Source organism: Tubulanus polymorphus, chromosome 1 (genome assembly GCF_964204645.1).
Source record: "Tubulanus polymorphus chromosome 1, tnTubPoly1.2, whole genome shotgun sequence".
NCBI classification, from domain to species: Eukaryota; Metazoa; Nemertea; class Palaeonemertea; order Tubulaniformes; family Tubulanidae; genus Tubulanus; species Tubulanus polymorphus.
This window is the reverse complement of record NC_134025.1, coordinates 19,369,147-19,390,678: the sequence shown is the minus strand read 5'-3', so window position 1 is coordinate 19,390,678 and position 21,532 is coordinate 19,369,147. Positions and strand designations below refer to the sequence as shown.

The 21,532-nt window shown below is 36.7% G+C and overlaps 1 protein-coding gene across 3 annotated transcripts in view; it reads right to left on the bottom strand.

The window, feature by feature from the left end:
• LOC141899542 (methionine synthase-like) overlaps nucleotides 1-21,532 on the bottom strand; it is a 93,070-nt gene that overhangs the window by 9,453 nt on the left and 62,085 nt on the right. For all 3 annotated transcript variants that reach the window (XM_074785922.1, XM_074785915.1, XM_074785930.1), the window contains 14 exons: nucleotides 17,095-17,211; nucleotides 16,498-16,641; nucleotides 15,769-15,858; nucleotides 14,397-14,495; nucleotides 13,698-14,028; nucleotides 13,383-13,503; nucleotides 12,957-13,038; nucleotides 10,750-10,848; nucleotides 10,409-10,484; nucleotides 10,175-10,330; nucleotides 6,400-6,581; nucleotides 6,039-6,175; nucleotides 5,618-5,684; nucleotides 4,759-4,860 (listed from right to left, as the gene is read on the bottom strand). In XM_074785922.1, coding sequence (XP_074642023.1) covers nucleotides 4,759-4,860; nucleotides 5,618-5,684; nucleotides 6,039-6,175; nucleotides 6,400-6,581; nucleotides 10,175-10,330; nucleotides 10,409-10,484; nucleotides 10,750-10,848; nucleotides 12,957-13,038; nucleotides 13,383-13,503; nucleotides 13,698-14,028; nucleotides 14,397-14,495; nucleotides 15,769-15,858; nucleotides 16,498-16,641; nucleotides 17,095-17,211 — 1,803 coding nt within the window. The remainder of the gene's footprint in view (nucleotides 1-4,758; nucleotides 4,861-5,617; nucleotides 5,685-6,038; nucleotides 6,176-6,399; nucleotides 6,582-10,174; nucleotides 10,331-10,408; nucleotides 10,485-10,749; nucleotides 10,849-12,956; nucleotides 13,039-13,382; nucleotides 13,504-13,697; nucleotides 14,029-14,396; nucleotides 14,496-15,768; nucleotides 15,859-16,497; nucleotides 16,642-17,094; nucleotides 17,212-21,532) is intronic.

The following is a 21,532-nucleotide window of genomic DNA, read 5'->3' as shown; positions in this document are numbered from 1 at the left end:
GCCAGAATTCTAGGTCCTGTAGCTTCCTACTGGTTTGCCATTTCTCATTGCAATTGCTGATGGATATTCTTTAGAGAGGGATGTTTTATACCTGGGACAGGTATTTTTGATCAGCCAATTATGACGCAATTGGCGGCCATCTTGGTGTCATCAGTACTCATTCGTAGGTGGGAAAAAGTTTTTCCACAATTAATTGATACCTAAGCATATTGTGTTACTATATTCAATTGGAAAGTTGTAGGCCATAACGTGTTCTATGATTTTGGTGAGTTTCAAGGTCAATGGTTTTTGTATGTGGCCATCAGGGGGCGTTGAATAATACAATAACTTAGTATCGCTATATTATATTTGTACCAAGGCATATTTTGTTACCATGATCAATGGCAAAGTTGTAGTTCATGTCATCGTCTATGATTGTGGTGAGTTTTTAAGGACATTAGTTATTCCATATAGTCACCAGGGGGCGTTGAATAGTAGAAAAGCTTAGTTTTTCCTTATTAGATTGGTACCTAGGCATAGTTTGTTACCATGATCCATTGCAAAGTTGTAGTTCATGACATCGTCTATGATTGTGGTGAGTTTTTAAGGACATTAGTTATTCCATATAGTCACCAGGGGGCGCTGAATAGTAGAATGGCTTAGTATTTCCTTATTAGATTGGTACCTAGGCATATTTTGTTACTATGATCAATTGCAAAGTTGTATTTCATGACATGTACTACGATTGTGGTGAGTTTTAAGGTCATTAGGTTTTGCATATGGTCACCAGGGGGCATTGAATAGTAGAATAACTTAGTATTTCCATATTAAAGTTTTGAAGACGCTTCAAGGTAATGTCTTGATATTTGGTTTATACATGTATCTACCCTAGACACATCGTCAGCCCAAAAACTGGCCTTGTCAGATTCAAGATGGCCGACTCGCAGCCATTGTTGTTTGCCAAAATCAGCACTTTTTAAACATTTTCGAAGTTTTCGTGGGAAATTTTGAAGACGCTTTGATCAATTACCTTGATCTTTCGTTTAAATTTGAATCTACCAAAGGCCAATCAGCATAAGAAAATTGGGTCGATCTGACTCAAGATGGCCGTCCTATGACCTTTTTAGTGCCCAAAAATGTCAATTTTGGCCAGAATTCTAGGTCCTGTAGCTTCCTACTGGTTTGCCATTTCTCATTGCAATTTGTGATGGGTATTCTTTAGAGAGGGATGTTTTATACCTGGGACAGGTATTTTTGATCAGCCAATTATGACGCAATTGGCGGCCATCTTGGTGTCATCAGTACTCATTCGTAGGTGGGAAAAAGTTTTTTCACAATTAATTGATACCTAAGCATATTGTGTTACTATATTCTATTGGAAAGTTGTAGCCCATAACATGTTTTATGATTTTGGTGAGTTTCAAGGTCATTGGTTTTTGTATGTGGCCATCAGGGGGCGTTGAATAATACAATAACTTAGTATCGCTATATTATATTTGTACCAAGGCATATTTTGTTACCATGATCAATGGCAAAGTTGTAGTTCATGACATCGTCTATGATTGTGGTGAGTTTTTAAGGACATTAGTTATTCCATATAGTCACCAGGGGGCGTTGAATAGTAGAAAAGCTTAGTTTTTCCTTATTAGATTGGTACCTAGGCATAGTTTGTTACCATGATCCATTGCAAAGTTGTAGTTCATGACATCCTCTATGATTGTGGTGAGTTTTTAAGGACATGAGTTATTCCATATAGTCACCAGGGGGCGCTGAATAGTAGAATGGCTTAGTATTTCCTTATTAGATTGGTACCTAGGCATATTTTGTTACTATGATCAATTGCAAAGTTGTATTTCATGACATGTACTACGATTGTGGTGAGTTTAAGGTCATTGGGTTTTGCATTTGGTCACGAGGGGGCGTTGAATAGTAGAATAACTTAGTATTTCCATATTAAATTGGTAACGAGGCATATTTTGTTATCACAATCAATTACAAAATCATAGCTGCTCACATGTTCTATGATTGTGGTGGGTTTCAAGGTCATTGGTTTTTGTATATGGTCACTAGAGGGCGTTATGTATTGAAATTGTTAGATTGTTGAGCATTTGAAACCACTGCCCAAGTGAGCATGGTGTCCCTGGACCCCTAGTTTGGTTTTGTCACCCGCGACATTTCATTATTTTGGTTTTGTCGCACGCAACAATTCAATAGTTTGTTTTTGTCGTCCGCGACAATTCATTATTTTGGTTTTGTCGCCCGCGACAATTCATTATTTTGGTTTAATCGCCCGCGACAATTCAATATTTTGGTTTTATCGCCTGCGATAATTCATTATTTTTGTTTTATCGCCCGCGACAATTCATTATTTTGGTTTTGTCACCCGCGACAATTCATAATTTTGGTTTTGTCGCCCGTGGTTTTGTCGGAACATTAAGTTTTTTGGTCGAACAGTGTGTTAAGGTCGTTTTGGAAATTTACTCGGTCTGGTATATTTTGGATTACTGTGTATGTCATTTGTCATGACATTAAACAGAAGACGACTTAGGATACTACCTTGCGTATGATAATGATAATGATGTTAATAAAAGTTAACCTCTTAAGGTATTGTTTTCTATCTATTATTTGTGACGGATTAGTTTCGATGCTCCTCACAACCCGCCCCACCACGTGTCACTTATTCACGGACGCGCGGATTGTATCATTTGTAATAGGTCTACCACATGAAAGAGTCCATGGCCTACCGTAGAATAGTAGGGCCTACCGATCACGCTATGTGCGATGAAAGTAGTGTTTGAATAAAACAAATTTTTAATGAAATAAACATTATTTATCATAATTAATCAATAGATCAGGTGCCGCCTAAATAATTGTTTGTTTCGTGAAATTTGTACAAAACTTTGCGACTTCGTCATGTCTTGTGACCCTGAAAATACTAGAAGAATCATCGGTAAGCTTATAAAACGGCGAGGTCAACATAGTAACAACAACTTCGGGGATTGAAAAAAAAAACTCGAAAGAATTATTTCTTATACTGATGAGTTATACTGATGGGGAGTAGCGACCGTCATTGACACCTGTTATTTATCCATTCACTATCAAATGTGACGAGCCCAATAAATGATTGCGCATAGATTCGGCCTCTCAGCATTTAGCACAGCAGTTCCGAGAAGTGTTAAGACCGATCAGCGCGCGCGCTATCTAAAACCGGTGCTAGTACGATCAATATCTACAGGTATATACGTGTTCAGTATTACACAGCGAGTACCAGTATGTTGATCGAGTGTCGTCGTAGCAACGCGCTATACAGCGGCTTGAACTAGCGAGTAATGTTAATTATCTTTTAACCAAATTAGAGCACTTATAACCATCGGAATCAAATATAAACCAAGCTGCACCATCTACATCTAGTAGAGAATACCTGTGTGAAATTACAGAATTGTCGGTCCACACAAACAGCTTAAATCGTGTCATAAAGAAACATCCACAGACAGACAGACAGACAGACAGACAGACAGACAGACAGACAGACAGACAGACAGACAGACAGACAGACAGACAGACAGACAGACAGACAGACAGACAGACAGACAGACAGACAGACAGACAGACAGACAGACATGACGACGATGCCATAGATGGGTTCATCTGACGACGAAACCCATCAAAAAGCGAAATTTCACACTCTGCATTAATAAGATTAAAGTATTTATTCATTTGACAAATCTTTGTCTGAACTCCCACCAACAACTTATAAGTGGTGACACGAAATGACGTCATCGACTCACTACCATCTTATAACCTTCATGACTACATCATGAAGGTAAAACATATATCAAAAAGGACTTAATTTTGGTCAGTGATAACTGACTTTTTAACAAGAATGAAATCTTCGAAAAATTGATTTTGGGAATTTCTGTCTCAACAAATCAATTTCATATTCTAATACATTCATAGAATGACATAAAAAACAACTAAAACTATGAGTGACCCGACAGTGACGAACCGAAGTGAGAGCCTGGGTTTCATCGGAGGTTTTTCATTATCATACGGCTCAATTAGGACAGAAGCTCACAAGTCTATGCAAATTTGAGGCCAGTGCCAGTTACTGACGAAATAAAGTTTATCGACTGACATGGTTTTTAATAATTTGACAATAGGATTGCTTTAAGTAGGCAGGCAAGCTTACATCTTCACTCAGAATCGTTGTTACGCCCGACCTGTGCCTAGGCGCACATTATCTATAACTGATACATACACGCAATGAACACAAGAGTATAAGCTGATATTGCCTACGCGACTGTACACGATTGTTTTTAACGCAAACGCTCATCACTTTGCTGAAATTAACACTAATTCAAATAATCAGGCTCAAAAATGGATCGTTAATGCGAACGTCAATAAAATGACTTCAATTAATGATGATAACACAATTATTAGTCGTTTAAATATAACAGACTCATCTTAAAAAATTCTATGCTATCAGCTGATCAGTATCATCAGTGAATCAGCCGCGTGGCGAACACGGAAATAAATTTCCAAAATTTATAACAGACCTGGATTGGTAATTTAGGTTGGAACAGGCCAATTTGGAACAAGCTTTTAGCTAGTACGAAATCTATTCTCCATACTGTAGTGTCAACGTGGCTTATAGCTTTGTGGCGGTAGATATTTAATGATAAAAGTTTAGTATTCCGCAGCTCAAAAATTTCAAAATTTAATTTTGAGTGTTAAAGGTTAACATGCAGTATTAATCATTATGGTAATCAGATGACTAACCTCATATTTGATTTTGTGTAAATCTGATGTCTCAAAACATTCTTCACTTGAATATCTCCAGTATTCCTTTCGAACTTTTTCGTGTAATTCCTCAGCAAATGCCTTATTAACAAAAAAGATAATAGATTATTAATAGTACACAAAACAAGGGTTTTTGAAGGGCAGTTCCTCTCCTGAAGAAGGGAAATCTCTCAGACGAGAATGGAGATTCCTCCGATCATGACTAAGATGAAGAAAACCAATTTCAAATGATATTTTGCTCAATAGTACAAAACAAACAAATGAAATGGTAATGTTATTCAGGGCTAACTGATTACAGATGAAACACAAATCTAATAACTGGTATACTGATTAGGCAAGTAGGCAACGAACTGGACTAACAATGAACTGGTGTGTCAAAAAAGACCAACTCAGATAGCCCCTTAAAAGATTTTGCCAACTTTTTGAGGGGCACTTTCTTGAAGATGGGGATTGATTTGAACCCCTGCAAAAAGTATGTATCGGTCAATTTAACCCTTAACATCCAACATTCCTGATCTTGAAAGAGTTGCATAATGATCATTTCAGCTGAATGTAGATATTTGTAGGAAATTTTGTTCATTTCATCGTGTATTAACACACTACTTTTTGCCAGCTAAATCTACCAATTTAATTCAATTCAAGATTTACTGCTACAAAGTAGGCCTATGAGATGTTTCTAATGGGTAAATGACGATGACATAACAGCGAATGTGTTTTGACGGATTTTGTAATCTGATAAATCCTTTAATCAGAGTTTGTTAAGGCTTCACTTCTTTAAGTGGGATGGATACATCTAATAAATTTTGTTGGTCTGAAGTGATTCTGTTTCCTTTCTTACCTCAGCTAATCTATCAGCCAATGCTTTTACCATTATAATGCTATAATCATCAAACTTTTTCTCAAACCTATAAATAGAAATAAAAACATGACAATATAGAGTATCCTACTCAAGGAAGGCTCTGAAGCATTTGTTTTGACAGTCACAGGGTAGTTCCAATGCTCATGTAACCTGCTTGGTGAGTGGGTTACTTGGAAAAAATGGTGGCTGATCAATCAGTGAAACTCATCTTAACCTATAAGCCTTCAAGCCACCCGATTCCGCCCTGACTTTAATCATCAGCTACACAAAAACGGTTACAATAGGATTCAAAATAGATAGGATTTTAAGCTGACCCAATCATCACATCTAATTCACATAATTCACATCACATCATTATCACAGCTTTTCTAACTTAATGAATTCACATGATTTCACTTACTCATCACAAAGTTGATCCACTCCAAATCCAGTACTCACAGCAAACATACCAATGTAATCATCAATATTAGTTTCTTTTGGGGCAACAAAGTCAGACAAACACAAGTACGGATCCTCTGAATGAGAGTCCTTTTCAGCCTACATCATCAAATAATATCAAAAGAAAAATAAATGTTGGTAGGCCAATTGTTACTGATTTTATAAGCAGTGAAAAATCCACAACTGAAAACAGATTTGAACACTAATTATATGACATTTGAGACAGGTGAAATATCTTTAGCCACATCTCACAATGCAGGTATCTATTATCACGGATTACTTCCAACCAGTACAAATATATACAAAGGAGTTCCAGTTCTTACCTGCTGTCGAAGACCATAAAATGTCTCAATTAGATCACCATTTTCGTTGTACACAATTATATCATCTACAGAACTGTGTGCTTTATAGAATGCCAGCACTCCTTTAGCACGTAAACACTTCTGGCTAACAATTCTTTTAAGCATTGCTTGGGCATCATTAAATACTTTCTTAGCCTCTTCACCTAAAACGAAAATCTTCTATATCAATTTCACTAGTTTCACTCGACCCACGTGTTCTAGTTGCTAACTTAATGCAGACCAAAATACAAAAGAATAAGCTTGTGGTACATTCAGTAGGTATAGAAATTGTTAGTATAAATAGAAATAGAAATTGACCTCAAAGGGATAGAAATTGTTAGTCTTTGCATACTAATTTACACAATTCAATCGTGCTTTCATAAGTAGCACAGACAGCGACTGGAGCTGGCAGGAATAAATACCTCAGATAAATGTTTTCCCTTGGTCTTAGTGATTTGAATGCGGAATAGAATAGAATTTTCTGAAATTTGCTCAATTGAAATTGGATTGAATTGGATTTGCTGTTTAACCTTGTTCAATAAAGTAAAATTGAATTGGATTTGATATTGTTTTGCAGAATAAGATTTGAGTGAATTTGCAGTTTGAGCACATGGCCAATTACAGGGTTCATAGCCTCCAGGCCCAACTTAATTCAAGTACTTTCAAGGACCTATTTCAACAAAATTCAAGTACTATTTTCTGAAAAATACCATATAAACACTACTATTTAAGGCGAATTTATTGCAATGAAAATTCCTTTATTGCAGAAATTTAAAAGAAGTACAAACGCAAATCATCATAAAGAAACATCCACGCGTAGCCGAGTACTTGATAACTTTGGAATCTTTCAGCTTTATTTTAAGAAAGATTTACTGTATCAGAAAATTAATAACTTTAAAACAAGAAATCTGTGGGCCTTTCAACGGAACTACAGGTAGACCTCGCCATCAAAAAGCTATACTATCGAAAGCAAAAATAACAAAATTATACAAAATTAAATTACAGCTCATCGACCTATTTACAATCGATTAATTTGCTCCTTTTGAGTTTCGATGGCTGAAATTAGCTCTTTAGAGCCGCTTCTCCCATCGAAGATATGTCTGCGTTGAATCCAACTTTTGTATGATTCATGCACCAACCAGGCGTCAGAGAAATGGCACTTTCCCATACTGGCTGTAACGACAACCAACGACGAACGATTGAATATATTTGCCAAATCTTTAATGCGCCTTACTATCAACAATAACGACGATTAACTGCAATAAAAAATACAAAAAATGTTCTGAATACAATTATCCTTCGCATGCCATGAATTAAAGCACATTTACACTGCAGTTACACTACCAAATAACAGACTTGAAAAATAGCAATCCATAATTTCGAATTAAGTTCGCTATACATAGAAAGGCAGAAAAATACAATGTATGATTAAATCAGCACAGCTTACCGAGTTTATGGCCCGAAATATCCATTGGTTTAAATATACAAATACTGCAAGACACAGCTACCAAAAATGTCCAACTTGGAGGGCCAACTCCTAGACTACAACTACCAGGATTGAAATACTAACACTCAGTAGTGTGAAATCAGGTGACAACTGACAGGTGACAACAGGATTAGGATAAGCTGGCCATGGAAATAACCAAGCCACGCACAAAAGGAATTATATTTACAGTATACGACATTATCACACCAAATACAAAGGATTTGCGCGGAACACTGGCCTATCTAATTTTGAATCCAACAAATTTCGATGACCGGCTTAAACGTCTAAATGATAAGAGCTTAACGCTTAATCATGATCAGCTTGGGATACCCTGACATAAAAAATCACTTTTCGATAGTTAATACTCTAAAGATCGTCAAAATCAAGAACGGTCTTTATATTAATTTGAGGTCATTATTTACTACCAATAATCTATTTAGAATTATTTAGAAGTATTTTGTTTGTTTATTTCATCACAACGGCATTTGTATATACGCGGCGCGCGATAGCGGTAGTGCCGCCACGTGTCTACTAATAGATTTGTATACGCATTGTCAGTAGTGAGCCACGTGCCTAATACATTTGTACTGTATATATACACAAGTATATATACACGAGTCTATAGCAGGCTGACAGTACAGAGTCACAGCACTCTCACACGTGGTTGGCAGTGCGCGGGCGTATTGAAGTCAATACAACAAACTAATCGACAAAATTTGGACAACATTAAAAATTCAAGGACTTCCAATGATTTTTACTGAAATTTTGAAAATTCAAGCATTTTCAAGGCCTTGAAAACGCATTTTGTGATTCAAGCACTATTAAGCACTTTCCAGGATCGCTACGAACCCTGAATTAGCATATCAAGGTCATCCATCCGATTTGAGAAAAAGCTTTTTTTCCCAGACTTTGCACAAATGTCAATGATATTTTCTGTAGTGCAAATAAAAATATTCCTCCCAAAAACCAAATCAACTAAAGATTTCACGGAAATCGATATTGAAATACAATTTTAGATCTTAAAATAAAACCCGGAAGTAAAACAGTAGACGATACCGCGGGTTCACGTGAACACCTGCTGATCTCTGCGGCTAAGCCAATCATAGAGGAGTCTTTGCTTTCTGATTGGCTTTTTAAAACAGATATTTTTGCAATCAAATTTTCGCGAAACGCTCATATAAATTTTAACGAAGCCCTCTTTCAAAATTCAGCTTTGTAGGGGTTGAAGAATGGATTATGCCCTAATGAATGATTTGTATGAATATATGCTCAGTTGCAGTCAAAGAGCCTTAGCTCTGGAAACCATTTCATTCAAATTCGCTCCATTTGTATAGTTTGGCTCAGCCTACGGCTGGCCTAAAAATAATATTTATTTCAATGAATCCCAGAAAACAGATTTCACTTGGTACCTTTTAAGTCGGGTCGCTTGGGTTATGGCAAACGGACAATTATTTTGGGATGGCCTAATGAATACCTGTCGCCCTTGGCCAGTGAGTGAGTGTCATGTAGAGAATACAAAATTGTAATAGGGTAAATATTTCAGACAGAAAGTTTCATCCCACAACAAAGGTTTTATTATCATTAAAACTTGTTTTTGCGGAATATGACTGTGGCAGCCATCTTGTATAAAACATAAACATCAAAAACATTAGGGTTTATTCTCCTGCCTTAAATACACATACGTCATATGAAAATCAGTAAAAATCTATATCGGCTGTAGGGCAAGAACAAGGTCCGTAATGCCCATTTCACACAGAAATTTGGTTGTGCCATCTTGGGTGACCTATAGGGCCTATATGTAAAAAATAATAGGGCTCATCCTCCTTCCATCACAAAACCCCCGACCAGGTATGAAGAATAAATTGGTTTAAAACTCTACACTTGTACAGTGGTAACAAGCTCCAAATTGGCTACCGATCGACACCGATCAAACTGTGGCGGCCATCTTGAATGACCCACATACATCAGGTTCAGGTACAGTAGGGTTCATCCTCCTCATGTCTCTAATCCACATACCAAGTACTAAGAAAATCAGTGCAAAACTGTACACTGTAGAGCGGGTGGTTATTTCACACACCAAAATGACTGTGGTGGCCATCTTGGATGACCCATATATGTCAAAAACAATAAGGCACATCCTCCTTCCATCATAAAATCACAGATCAGGTGACAAGCAAATTGGTCTGAAACTGTAGAGCGGGAAAACCTAAAAAATGGCAATTTAACACACACAATCAGTTAGTACAGATTACTCTCATGATAATCACTTACCAACTGTTTTGTCATTGAATATTTTAGGATAACCTCTATTCGGGTATTTTCCTCGTAGTTGCCAAACATCGAAGAATGGTTTCCAATCAATATAATCAATCAATTTGTTCAGATCATAATCCTCAAAGAATTTCATACCCAAAAACTGAGGGCACACTGCAAATAAACCAGACATTAGCCTTTACAACTGCACACCATATAGGGATTATCAAGCAAAAAGAACCTTTACTTTACCAGGTTTAGGTGAATTTGCCCAGTCAATTTTTAAACCTTTGTTTCTGGCTTCTTCAATTGTCAAATACTTTCGATCCTGCAAGATAGGAATAAATGTGGTTTCTTCTAATTTTCTCCAAAAGACCCGAGGTGTTTGTTCTAATAGTTTATTGCAAGTTTATAGAAGTTTATCACAGGTCATTATGGCCTTTGGGATTATGGTGCTCATCATCAAATCATCTCCAAAACATATGACAACCACAATATTAAGTAGATAGGTAGCCCCAAGGATAAGATGCTGCTTAAGTCAAAACCCAAGGAGAGGATGCCACGTTAGTCAAAATTAAATAAATTCATCATACTTTTAGCGAATCGTAATGGTCAGCTCGAATATCTTCATATTCCTCATTGATATCTTCCACATAATCGTATTTCTGACCATCGTCCAAAAGTTGAGAACACTACAAAATAGCATCATTGTGCAAATATTATATGCATGAATAAGGTAACATAACTAGGAGTCCAGGGACACCATGGCCACTTGGAAGGTGGTTTGAAATGCTCAACAATCTGACAATTTCAATATTCAACGCTCCTTGGTGAACATATACTAAAACCAATGAACTTGACCTTGAAACTCACCACAACCATAACACATGTCATGAGCTACAATTTTGCAATTGATTGTGGCTGTGACTTATTTTTGACCATGCAAGGGGAAAACATAGTAACTCAATAGATATGAGGGATAACCCCATAATAGCATACACTTTCTTAACTTTCAATGCCATGCCTATTTATTCAGGAAATACTGCGTTTAGTCAGGACTTCCGTGTTTTTCACAGATTCATAAAACTAAATTTAGAAGAGATATTTTCATCAAATTTGTTTTATTTTGTTTTGCTTTTTCATGCAAAATCAGCAGCATTTCTTCTTAGAGTGATACAATCTGTAGCTATCACCAGTGCAAAGGGGTATTTTGCAGAAAATATGCTTATACATGCGTGTTCAGCCGATTTTCAATAGATGACGTCACTAACACACTACATAGAATGACTGATGATAATCAGTTTTAGTATTGAAAGGCATTAAACTAACTGGTGTTGTGCATTGAATTAGAATTAATTTTGACCCCCTGGTAAGAGACTGCTTGGTTATCGAGATAATTGAGCCAGCTGTCATCGTCACTATCATCACTCATCCAAGAAAAGTAATCATCAGAATCTTAAAACACTGGGGAGAAGTAACACCGCCAGGGTCGGTGGAACCGGTACGACCATGGCCGGACCAATAATTTTGTCAATGATGTTTCAAAATTTGTGTAATAAAATTCCTGTCACGCTGACGACCACAGTTCTATCTATGTTGTTTTTGTTTTCTGTGTAAACATAGGTTGGGACCAGTGCTGTCGTCGTCGTTGATGACATCATCGACCCTGCTGCGTCACGATGTAGTACACCGGGATCCGTCTAACAAATATACCGGGTACCAGTCTAGTAAAAAGCCACGCAGTGGTCATGCTATTTTTGCGCGACAACTTACATGGAAATTGAACAGCTGAAGATAATCTTGTTTACGATATCTTCAAGTTTGCATATCCCAATCTTGTACATTGTTTCATAACGATATTAAACAGCCGGTTTTGCGTCTATAGATTTCTAAACCCAGTTTAGCAACCTTCTAATTTTAACCACCTTAAAGTATCTTCCGAACAAATCGCCACAATGCCGATGGCGGCCATAACAATTAATACTCTTGATGTGTGGCTATAGAACCGGCAAATTTTGACCTAAAAAATTTTCGGTGTACAGGACACCGCTATTGGGGCTTGATGGAAACGAAACAAAATTGACTATTAAAATGCATTCTGAAATGCTCCCACAATGCGTATCATGTCAATTTTTCAAAATTTTCTGCGCAATTATTAATTGTGACGAACCAGAGCGCGCTACGCACTTCTGCCTATTTGGTACGGTTGGGGATGTCCGTACCAATAGTTTATAACTTCCGCCGGCCCTGACCGCGCGCTAACAAGCGCTCAGGAGTCATCTATCAGGCCAGGTACCCATTTACTCCTGGGTGGAGAGAGTCAATAAAGTTAAGTTTCTTGTCCGAGGATACTACGGTTATGTATGGGGTTTGAGCCCACGACTTGGCTTCCTAGAGCCGAAGGCTTTAACCACTCTGCCACACCAGTCCTTAAATTATCCTTCCAACACCAGAAATCTGCATCGCATGACACATGGTTTCCATATATTTGCATGACAAAGTTAGTCAAGTAAAGTATATTCTGACCTTGAATTAGGTACAAAATGCTATAAACATTGTAGGCAGTCTGGTGGCGCCATCTGCTCAGAGGGAAATGAGTTAGAATGCTTGTTAAAAGGTTAACACCCAAGTAGGCTAAAAATCTAATTGGGTCAAGATTCTTAAGTTTTATTACTCTCTATCCAAATTATCAAATGAATACCGTGAATTTTTTTTACCATACACCACTAATCTCAAAGAAAATTTAGTGAAAATCATTTTCTCTTAAAACCAGTTTGTGTCATGTTATTTGAATACTCACCACTACGACACTTTTTGATGCATCTAAGACATGGATAGCTGGTTGTTGATACCGGGGAGCAATTTTAACAGCAGTATGTGTCCTAATAAAAGCAATAAAAAACAAAACATGATGTTAGTCCTGGTTATGTCATACAGCTTACATAACTTACGGAAACTCGAGGGAAATACTTGAAAATCATAGAAACACAGGTCCATGAACACCAGCCAAATTGGGAAGTGGTACCGAAATGCTTGAAAATTTGACAAACTTTTATTCAATATTCATTTCCCCTCATCAACATGTACAGCAGGTAATGATGTTAGACCTCAATTCTATCATATGCATATCATGGGTGACAACGTTGCAATTGATGCATGCACCGTGCTTCCTTTCCTCACAATATGAAAACTATGTCTGCTCATCTGAAATGAATTATCTACTTACTTTGAAGTAGTAGCTCCCCCAATCAGCAATGGTAACTGCATACCAATTCTTTGCATCTCTTTAGCTACATATATCATTTCATCTAATGATGGTGTTATTAATCCAGATAAACCAATTATATCTGAAATACACGAGCATTAATATACTGGGCCTTGAATAAATGACTTGCAGTAAGTAATACGCTTGACAGAAGTATCGTGCACTGCTTCAATAAAATGAGTGAATTTTGTATTTATGTTCCAAATTTTTAACTCCATAAAGTTTATCCCCGTAAAAGTTTGATTTACAACAGCTTTATCAACCAGCTTTGCCTACCAGCTTTTTCTTCGATAGCAGTTTGTAGAATCTTTTCACATGGTGTCATCACTCCTAAATCAATCACTTTATAGTTATTACAGCCCAACACAACACCAACGATGTTCTTGCCGATGTCGTGCACATCACCTTTCACCGTCGCTAGCACTACAACACCAGCATATGATGGCTCTGTTGACTTCAGTCCAAGTTTCGCTTGACTTTCTTCTTTTTCTTTTTCCATGAAAGGGATCAAGTAGCCAACGGCTTTCTTCATAACACGCGCAGATTTAATAACTTGCGGCAAGAACATTTTTCCAGCACCAAATAGATCACCTACAACACTCATACCCTGAAGTAGAAAAATGAATTCATATTCAAAACTGAAATTCCATAAAAGATTGGCTATTTTAACTAATAGAATTGTGAAGCCATGCCCACTTGCAAAGTGGTATTGAAATGCTTGACAATCTGACAATTTCAAAATTCAATGCCCCATCATCAACCAATTCTGTTGTAACTCAGAACATGTCATGGTCTACAACTTGTGCATAGGTGCCATCAAAGAGGCCACAAGATGGGCATCTTGTTTTTGAAAGACCAGATGTTTCTTGTGATGAAAGTGAATGCAATCCCCACAAGTGGGCTAAAAATACATGATGGTGTAAAAGAATTTTACTGATGACTAATAATTTCATTCTCTATTTCATCATACAATACCTTCATGAGTGGGCCTTCTATGATATGCAAAGGCCTGGGATACTTTTCTTTGTTACCAAGGGCTTCAGCAGTGTCGTCTATGACAAATTTGTCAATTCCCTAGAAATATCAACACAGATAATTTTTGATTCAACAATTTTAATCAATGTCTTTACAATGAATTTTACCCTGTAGTGTCTATTACTCCCCAGAAAATTCACAGGAAAATCCTCATTATTATACTAAGTAGCTCATTTCCAGTTGATTTTCATGCACTAAAGGTCTGCATTACTTTTTCACAGTAAACACGCCTTTCATCTGATATAAGATTTGATGAGGTGAGCCACCAAAATCATGACCATTTGATGGAATTTATCCTGACCTGCTTGAATTGGTGTTTGGCAGAGAATTTAGTTTTTCAGCCCATTTTTGTCATCATATAACTTGTTACAGTGTTAGTTTATGTCATAACATGATTTTTTCCTCAAAATTTTAAGAAATATAGCAGTTACCGTATTTTCCGGCCAATAAGCCGATTTTCTAGCCTCAGATTTTTACCCAAAATATCGTGATCGGCTTATTGGGCGGATACGATCTGACATAAAAAATCACTTCCCGATCTATGCCACTCTAATGCTCTCAATGATCGTCAAAATCAAGAAAAGTGGTCGATATTTATTTGAGGTAATTATTTACTACCAATTATAATCTATTTTGAACTATTTTATTTTTACTTTGATTGTTCCATCACCGCACAGCGGCAATGGTATACATTTATATAACGCGCGAGTTCATCGTACTACCACGTGTCAGTTCATACATTAGTATATATGCAAATCAGCAGTGAGCCGCGTACTGCGTGTATGGCTGTGTGTATAGTAATCAGCTGAGTGAGTCTATATATAGCACAGTCACTCGGCGATGATAGTATACACAGCACTCTCACACATCGGCGGGCGCTACTGTCAGCCTCTTAAATCGTCAATTAAGATGAACTAATTGACAAATCAGTGAATTAAAATCTCTGATGAAGGGCCTCGGCTTATTGGGCGAAGCTTTATGAAATCCATGTATTTTAGGCTAAAAAACTGCCCTCGGCTTATTGGCCGGAAAATACGGTACTTCACTTCTGGGTTTGGACAGAACTGAGCGCTCAGTTCTGTTATCTTTATACCCTAAATGCTTGAGAATTTCAAATAGAAAGATATTAGGTTTTAATCCCAACTGTAACCGTTTTGGCAAAGCAGACAAAATTTTTTTAATGTTTTTCTGACTTTTATTTGTACAAAAATTGTAATACTGTAAATTGTGTATATCAGGAACAAAAAATTTGGTAAGGGTGAATCGGCATCGGCAGTTCGACGAAAAATCAATGCAATGCAATGTAACATACCTTAACAAGAGAATGTTCTAATCGACTTTCTACACTTTCATTTCTCCAATGCAAGTCTTGTTCAACTTTTTTGGCCCCTTTACCTAAACTCTAAAAATCGATAAAATGTACCCGATCAGAAATTCAACCAGGTTGTAGGTTATACTCATGATATATGTCACCACAATCTATGGAATACATGTATAAAAGCACCAGCTACTGGTGCGTGCCACCATGTAAGTGTAGGTCCTAGCAGCCAGACTGGCTAACAGATCAGATACGGTAGATACATCTTAAATTATCCAATATAAAATAGAAACAACATTAATTAACTACATTTTACACCCGCTAGACTGCATTCTAACCTTAATTTAAGAATAAATAGAATATTGTGTATAAGTTATTCCTAAATGTGATATATTCACTAATATCAAGTATGCTACTAGTTTGAATTTTACTGTAATATAGTTAAAGGGTTAAAAATACAACCATTTAACTATATAACATTACAGAGAAATACAAATTTTAAATTGGCAATTTCAGTACAAGTTCACTGTTATTGTATAATATAAGCAGGTTTGCATTTGTTACATCATCTCTGACAAATGCTGATGGTTGCCAGTAATTTCACTAGACATTCCATAGGGTATCTTATCATTTTGGAGTTTTTTTAAATAATAAACTCTTAGAGAGAATATCAACTATACTAAAAGTGAAAATCTGTAACGAAAAATAGATTCAATTTATTACTTGGGCATGTTCCAATAATCTTTCTGTTCCATCCTCAGGTCGTTTATTCCATAGAACATCTTCACAGAGCTCAAGCAGTTTAGGTTCAATGTCATCATATACGGGTAAACAGCCTGCATTTACGATACCCATATCCATACCAGCCTATCAAATACCAATTGATTCATAACAAAAAGCAGGTTATTGACATTTACATTCTTTACTTCAGTAGTATTTGAAAAGATATAGATTTCATTTGTACATAGGTCCTATCCTGACCAGCTTACAAGGCTGTTTCCTAAGTAGGCCTACATGAAAGTTTCATTTCCTACAATAATGGTTTCTTGCAATAACATAAATGTAATGATTTGCTAGGAGATTAATGATTAAACTAAGCCCAGATTTAACCTTCGTGCCCAGCCCAATCCATTCAAGAGGAGTCAGAGGTCACTGAGTGCTCTAAAGGCTAGAGCGTCATGATTACATTACCAGTTGTAGGACATATTCATCTATGTACAGTACATTTTGTATTAGCACATATAATTCCCAGTGATAACACCGAGTATCATAACTGCTGATAGGGCTCAAAGATCTAGTCAATGACAGCTTTATTCTTACCCGGATAGCGTGGTAAAGGAATACACTATGCATAGCTTCACGAACAGCATCCATGCCACGGAATGAGAATGATACATTCGAAACTCCTCCACTAACTCGACATTTTGGTAACGTATTCTGCAAATGAATAGGCATTGTATTTCATATGATAGAATAAACCACATGGTAGCCTAATCAAACAAACCAAAATAGGTTGAATTTTGTTTAAATTTTAGAGAGTCCTTAGATCCAGTTCCACATTTCTGTTTTAAAATTTGACCTTGACAAAATTTATTTTAGGAGTTAACCCTTCTAGTGATACTCAAACTGGGTGAATTTCAGTAATCATGATTTATTGAGTACCTATATTAACGGACCAAGTAAAACCAAATGTCAACTAGTCCAGACTTAAGTGCAAATACGTAAAGCAAACTAGTACTATCACTTTGGTTCAAACCTTGTCTAATATGGTGGACAAGCAAAATAAACCAGATTGCACATTAATGCCCTTGATTATAAGTTCAACCACTAACTATGAAGACAGAAGTTAACCCTGAAAATAGATTGCGGCTGAAAAAGTAAATTTTTCAGTTTTCTTCAAAAGGTGCTACCATATCACATCACATACTGTACATTTTTGCCAATCAGCTGATTTTTTAGCCACAGATTATCAAATACATCAAGACTTTAAGTCAAAACATGTTGATATTTTCCTCATAAAACAATTCTCCAGATATGCATGAGAGATGATGAAACTGAGATGGATGCTGGGTGCAATCCAAAATCGACTGATCCAAAAACCTGTCAAACTTAAATGTAATAAATATAGCTGCCAAGCAGCGATGACGGGTTTTCTGCAAAGCCATTCAGAAAGATCGGTGTAGTAAATTGAAATATCGATACATAGAATAAAATGCATTGACAGATTCGAACCTAATATGCTACCACTGTGTAAACGTCAATATGATTCAGCTTTGAAACCGAACATACGCGGATGTACAATCAACAAATATTAATCTATTTGACCAGGCATTTATTTTGGCATTCAAACATCATGATACTGTATCATCACCATGCTTAAAAATGGATCTGTCCTATTAAGAACTCATCTCGCACCTGCTGAGTCGATAGATTGAGTGAATTTACAGATAAGAACGTATTATGATTTAGAATAGATTGAAGAAGTTAATGTTTGTATTGAAATATTTGAATAAATACATGTACATATATTGTAGTGTAGATTCAATCAATAAATTATGAATTGATCTGGTCTGGGTTTCCGGCTGATGTTGATTTTGGCTTTTATGGATTACAAATTCTATAGTGATAAACAATTGATACCTGCAACATGTGTGTAAATCAAACCTATTCCACTAGTTGCGTGTGTTTCCTAATAAACGGGAGAGTCACTCTTGTTCTGAGTTATTAGAAAAATAATGTTCATTTAGTTATAGAAATTCATTGCCTTTTTTAAAATTCTGTAATAATATTTGTTCTTTCCTAATTTTTATTACTGTATGAACCAATGATATGCTTTGTAAATATGATGTAATAAAATAAATTAGAATTTGAATTAAATTTGAACATGAGAATCAGGCATAACTTGTGTTTTTTTAACTTGTCTTTTGTTAACAGTTCCAGAGTTTCAATTACAATAATATTCAAATTGGCTAAAAAAGTAAATAGGACTAAATGAAATGAACCGTTTAGTTACTGCAAACCTATTCCAGTGTTATGTCGATCGTGTTGAATCACTTTGCTTGAGTTGAAAGAATCAGATCTTCTATGGTGCAACATCGGTCGAAGAGAGATATCTTGGTGTTGACTGTCCATCTAACTTCATGCGTTTGACATTGGAATCAGCATCATACTCATTTGAACTGCAAAATATTCATACAACATGAAAAACCTACAGTACATGTATACAGTAATCAAAATTTCACCGATGTTGGATATTTGAATGAACGTTAGGCTTATTTCAGTATTCTAAAGCAGGAAATAATAAGCCCAATCAATAGGCCCTATTCCCATTGGAACAATTGTATAATGCATACAGCTGTACCGTACACTTATCAGTCAAGAATGGAGAAATTGGTAAACCAAACCTACGAACAGCAAAATGTACAGGCCTACAATGATTTCTGGTATACAAGCCGTGACCATATGAACGTTTTGGATCTAGGTTTGACTATTAATGTCAGCAGGTCAGAGAAGGCCTGGCCAAATTTAATCACATGGCTCAAATCAATTGGCCTTTCTGCGTGTGAATACTTCACTGTATTGTTTTAACTAGGGGTCCAGGGACACCATGCCCACTTGGGAAGTGGTTCCGAATGTTCAACAATCTAACAATTTCAATATTCAACGCCCCCTGGTGACCATATTCAAAACCCACTGACCTTGAAACTCACCACAATTATAGAACATGTCACGAACTATAACTTTGTAAATGATCATGGTAACAAAATATGCCTAGGTACCAATATAATAAGGAAATACTAAGTTATTCTACTATTCAACGCCCCCTGGTGACCATATAGAATAACTATTGGCCTTAAAAATTGCCACAATCATAGATCATGTCATGAGCTACAACTTTGCAATTGATTGTGGTTACAAAATATGCATTGATACGAATATAATATAGAAATACTAAGATATTGTATTATTCAACGCCCCCTGGTGGCCATATATAAAAACCAATGACCTTCAAACTCACCACAATTATAAACCATGTCATGAGCTACAACTTTCCAATTGATTGTGGTAAGAAAATATGCTGAAATATCAACAATATAATGTGGAAAAACTTTTCCCACCTACGAATGAGTGCTTATGACACCAAGATGGCCGCCAATTGCATCATAATTGGCTGATAAAAAATACCTGTCTCAGGTATAACACATCCCTTTTCAAAGAATACCCATCACAAATTGCAATGAGAAATGGCGAACCAGTAGGGAGCTACAGCACTCCGAATTCGGGCCAAAATTGACATTTTTGGGCACTAAAAAGGTCATAGGACGGTCATCTTGAGTCCGATCGACCCAATTTTTGTTATGCTGATGGGCCCTGGGGGGATTCACATATATCCAAAAGATCAAGGTAATTGATAAAAGCGTCTTCAAAATTTCCCTCAAAAAGTTCAAAAATGTGTAAAAAGTGTTGATTTTGGCGAACAACAATGGCTGCCAGTCGGCCATCTTGATTCTGACAGGGCCAGTTTTTGGGCTGAAGATGTGTCTAGGGTAGATACATGTGTAACCCAAATATCAAGACATTACATTGAAGCGTCTTCAAAACTTCCCAAAATAACTGTATTCCGTCCAGGACGGACGACGGACGAAAAGTGAACGCAATAGCCCGCTGGGACTAAAGTCCCAAGTGGGCTAAAAATAGGCCTATCGAGTGAATTAGTACATAGACTGAATTAGACTTTAGGCTAGTCTTGACCAAATCCTATCCATGTTATAATGGCACCAGTTATTAGTAACATCACTGTAGGGCCGACGAGAGGGGAAAAAGTTGTGTTTGTAGCACATAGGCATGGTAGGCTTGTCGCACTCACTTAATACTTAAAACGCTGTTGTTACCTGTATGTGACTGTACGGCGATTACTACAGGTTAGCCATATGTGAGTACGTTGACGCTCAGACATGCAATATTGGGATTTGAAACCAAACAAAAAAAAAAAAATCCAGTTGTAGTCCAGTGATTTACCCACTGTGCCACAGAACGTAACTGCAGGTTAGAAAAATTTTGATTTACAAATAGCCTAGCCTATTGATAATCACCTGATACTTTTCTGTTGTTTGTTCTCTCTCTGAGACGAACGTAATTCTAATAGCCCTCCGCGACTCAACGACCTTGATTTAAACTTGATCAATTCAAAATCTGTTTATTGACGCTTTTGGTTACATGAACTGATCAGCAATATACTTAAATGAAATAACCCGAATAACAACCAATCAAAAATATTAAAGAGGTAACCAACAAATGCCCGTAAACCTGTCAGACACGCGAACGCCGGACTCGTAAACTCTTGGACTCGGACCCGCTGAGCAATAAATTCATAAAATTGACTTTGAAATGTTTGTGGAGAAGAGAGGGAATAATTCGATAGCTCTTCCTCATAAAGAAGAGAGAAATTTCGGAAAGAAAACACAACATGGCTACTAATTGAACGGAGCCAAATTTCCGATGTTTACGGCTCGACAGTGCCTTTACAACGTGGATTTATCAAAATTCCCATGCAGTATCTGGAGATTGAAGTGGGCTGAAGGATATCATACGGATTGTATCGGCGACAGCGGTAAGGTAAGGAAGCCTTTACACTTTTAACAAAAACTGTGTGGAAAAGGGTTAAAAAAAAATAATAATAATCACGCGAATTTCAATAGGGTTTTCTGTGAAGAAACAGAAAACCCTAATTACAAAACACGTAGAAACTTTAGGCATA